We start from the raw sequence: 4,088 nt of genomic DNA on the forward strand, positions 1-4,088 counted from the left end.
ATTGTTCTATACAATTAATGACTTATATCTAGCTTTTATACAAATTTTCCCAGTGTATGTTTTCCGTTGGTTTGCTAACGTTTGTGGTCATTTTCTGAAATACTTATTAAGCACTTGATCATCATTTAAGTGGACGCCACTTTATCAGAACAATAGGGATAAAATAGACTTATGAGATACAATGTCCATGGCATAAAAAGCTCTTGTAATGTTGGACTACTTATATTGTTTAATATGATTTTCAATTCTATGTGAAATATACTAAATAGCGCTAAAAATGAAAAAATAATCTTGTGGACAAACATCATTACGAATAACATGTTTGGACGAATAGTTTAGGTTGGAATTTCACCAAAAAGTTAAGCATTGCAATTTGCATCGTATATATAACTTCAGGAATTGTTCAATTTGTACGGCTAGGGACATATGAAGTTAAGAATTCAAAATAACAACAATTGTAAACGCTATTTTACAGCCAAAATCTAGCTCCAACTTCCAAATATCATAATGATATTTTCTTTAATTGCTCAAACAAACATAGGGAATTAAGAATTCATACAACTACTTCAACGGAAGAAACTAAGATGAGCCATTGATGTCGGATTTAACACACCAAACCCTTACTCTTCTGAATTCACTCTTCTCAAATAGAAAAAAGTAAACTAACCTTAACACATGAATTTCGACGAAAAATAAAAATCCAGATACAGGGAGATGGTACCAAAGTTGGTTGAGGCGAAGAGTGAAGAGAAGGATAAATTGAGGTTCTCGAAGCCAGAGCAAAGCTCCCCAAAGCTCCATTGATTTTAGAAGAGTAATGTGTGTGAAAATTTTGTGGAGTGAGTGGGAAGATGCAGGGTTTTTTTGTGCTTCTGGAGCTGGTGGTCATGGTTGACAACAATGGTGGATTGGCCCATCGTGTTTGCATTCGATCCACATTAAATGCATTTATTTCTTACCTGATATCACCAAGCAAATGCCTTCGATTTTGGGAAGAAGTCGTGTCAAGAGAATGGAGTAGAAGAAGAATATGCGAATTTACCCTAGAACCGTTAAGCGTTACAGGGAGGATTTCAGTACAACAACATGAGATTGTGGGTGGTTTAGTGGAAATTGGAAGTTGTAGGTTTTGATGTTGGAACATGGGAGAAGCAACTGTTAAATTCAACAATTGGTATATGCATCGAACCGCGAGGGTTGAAGAAACGTAAGGAGAAGTTGAAAAGGATATAGAGGGTGTCGTGGGCAAGGGTTGCGATCTTCAGATTGTGATGAAGGATATTGTGGGAGGAAGGAGAACCAGAATGAAAATGATGGTGATATAACCGTAAATAGTGAGTTTACGTGGTTGTAATGCGAAGTTGGAGAGACCCGAGGATTGAAAATGAGGGAGTGGTTTTTGATGCCTGGCGTTAATTATATTAATAATAATATATTTTTTTGACAATTCTAAATTATACATCTCATAAGGTAATCCAATAAAAACCTTCTTATATTGTGGTCATTTTAATTTTATAAGCAATTTAACATTTAGTTATAAAATATCATTATATTTTTTAATTTACAAACTAAAATTGTCTCATATATGTTAAAAAATAACGAATATATTTATTTGCATCAACGATTATAATACTACATAAATAACAAAACATAAATATTTTAGTTAATAATTTATTGAAAATATTTGATTAATGGTTATGACTTATTACTTCGAAAAATTATTTATATTTATAACCATGATTACCACGGGTTATAACCTAGTCATCATCAACAATTCTGAAACTGCAAATAAATCAATTAATCAAATTACTTATGTATTATTTTGTAATCATAACTGTTATTATTTTCAGAACGTTAACCATATTATAAAGAATTCAAAGGATGTTGGAATGCTTACGGCAAAGAGAGTCGAAAAGGATTATTGATGATGACTATTTGAACTCATTCTCCAAGACCGTGAAAACGAACAACAAAATCTTGATTCCAATGGAATAACAAACCGATTAGCGTATCGAAAATAAGGAATAAGTGAATGAGCTTGTAAACAAAATCAAACTTGAGGAAGAAGGTAAAGTAAAAAAAAATGGGAATTGGATTGGGAAGAAAATGAGGCAAATTTTTTGCTTGAACATCAAGAATTGATTAATCAGATGAAAGTGGAGTTAAAAATGCAAGAACAGCATAAACAACAAAATTTCATGTCACAAACCTTATCCATTAGGCCAACCTGTTGAGGTTACTAAACATATTAATCAACTCCCAACAAAAATTTTACGCATATTGTTTACAATATTATATTAGCTTCTAATAAAAAATACATATACCTTTTTATCAACTTCATCTAATCTGCAGATATGTTACTTAATTGTCCACTCCAAAAGTCATTTGTTATATGCTAGACATCATCTTCAACCTCAATATTGCGATCAGATTGACCTATCAAAACTAGTGTTTCTATGTAGGAATGCACAAAGAATGTTCCAGGTTTTCCATACATCCCAAGATATTTGAAGCATTCAATGTTGGGCTCATACACCATAAGTGCACCCTGTTCATAACACATATGAGCATTTTCCACTTCCACTATAGGTTTACCATTCTTCCTAAATCCAAGTGTTGTTATCGACATTGACCAATAATGTGGTGCCTCAACTGTAAATCTCTTTGTAAATGATTTCTCAACAGCATTCTCTATCATCCATACACTACAAGCACGTTTTTGATAGCTATCATATTCAAGCAGGACAAGAGACTCCCTTACCTTAGAAATACACAACTGTTTCGGAGAGTGGCGCCTTAAACTATCTGGGAGTTCTACCACTCCAAAACTCTCATTAGTTATGTCAAATGACATTATAAAATTATGATTCGGTAACTCACTATCTACATTCATAGGGTCAAAAGCACACCAATAAATAAACCTATCAACAACAACCTGAGGCCAAAAGATACGAAATGGTTTACTAGGAAGATTGTTGGATAGATTTCTCCAATTGCCTGAGCTCACAGTGTAAACATTAGCTTCACAATGGTAGCTAGTTTTGTGAAATTGTGTGATCTCTACTATTTTAGGGTCAGTAGTCACAGGGGAAACCCCAAAACAAAGTTTAGTTTCAGGATCCAGATTAAACTTGTTTGGCATAGGAACAGTGATTGACTTTCTAATCGAAGGATTCCAAAGAACAACCATCTCCATTCCCAAGTTATAACCATGGAAACAAAATAACCCGAAAGAACTACCGACTATATTTGCATTTTTGAGTAGTTTAATGGCATGAGGAAGGGTATGAACAAACCTCTGGTGAGGGAAAGTGTCATCATCTGGGAAAGAAAAATACTTTCCAACAGTGTCAGATTCCTTATCTTCATTCCTTATAAGGAGATGCTGCGACTCAGTAACGCTGTGAGAAGCGATAAAATTAGAGCTGTCGATCAAAAATTTCCATGTTTTCGAGACGGATCTGAACTGAAGCAATGATACGATAGGAAGCCTTTTGATGATCAGCTCTTGGATATGGAAAGGAATTTCGTCGGACATTTTGATTTCGGATACTGCTGCGTATGAAATTCTAGGGTTTTACAATCGGATGGAGGAAGGGGGATTTGGGAAATTGTGTGTTATTAGACGATTTCAAAAGCAAATTGAGTAGTTCGATAGATACACGTAAGATGCACACCACTACTAGCGGTCGCAACGGTCGAACCGGGAACCAACCACGGAACCGATTCAACTAAAAAACCGGTTTTAAAATTTTGCTTCCTAATGTATGTAACTCATGTGGGGACCATCATATTCATGAGCTGGATCAAGTTTCCCTTTTACGCCTAATATGTTTCTCTTCTCTGCTCTTAATACGAGCCCATATGTAAATAATATCACTAAAATCTAGCAATTATCTAAACTAAATCTCAACCCCTTTGATGATCGCTCTGCATTTAACTTTGAATAATCGAGGGTTAAGAGAAGAAAATTAGCACGATCTTCTCCTCGAAGATTTTCTCCTTAAGGCAGCGTAACCCGAAATAAGAATTCGGTTGCTGCTAGTCCTAACACACCACCTGCTGTCAGCATTCCTATCGATCATCTA

The 4,088-nt window shown here is 34.8% G+C and overlaps 1 protein-coding gene across 1 annotated transcript; it reads right to left on the minus strand.

Moving 5' to 3' along the window:
• Positions 1–2,395: 2,395 nt before the first annotated feature.
• Positions 2,396–3,538, minus strand: LOC111917642 (F-box protein At1g11270). Its single transcript, XM_023913315.2, has one exon. It carries the CDS (start codon positions 3,536–3,538, stop codon positions 2,396–2,398), a length of 1,143 nt encoding a protein of 380 aa, XP_023769083.1.
• Between the last annotated feature and the right edge of the window lie 550 nt (positions 3,539–4,088).

Source organism: Lactuca sativa, chromosome 2, assembly GCF_002870075.4.
Source record: "Lactuca sativa cultivar Salinas chromosome 2, Lsat_Salinas_v11, whole genome shotgun sequence".
NCBI classification, from domain to species: domain Eukaryota; kingdom Viridiplantae; phylum Streptophyta; class Magnoliopsida; order Asterales; family Asteraceae; genus Lactuca; species Lactuca sativa.

Bases quoted from the DNA above. Each gene is read 5' to 3' on its own strand.
- LOC111917642 (XM_023913315.2), bottom strand. From the start codon at position 3,538: ATGTCCGACGAAATTCCTTTCCATATCCAAGAGCTGATCATCAAAAGG.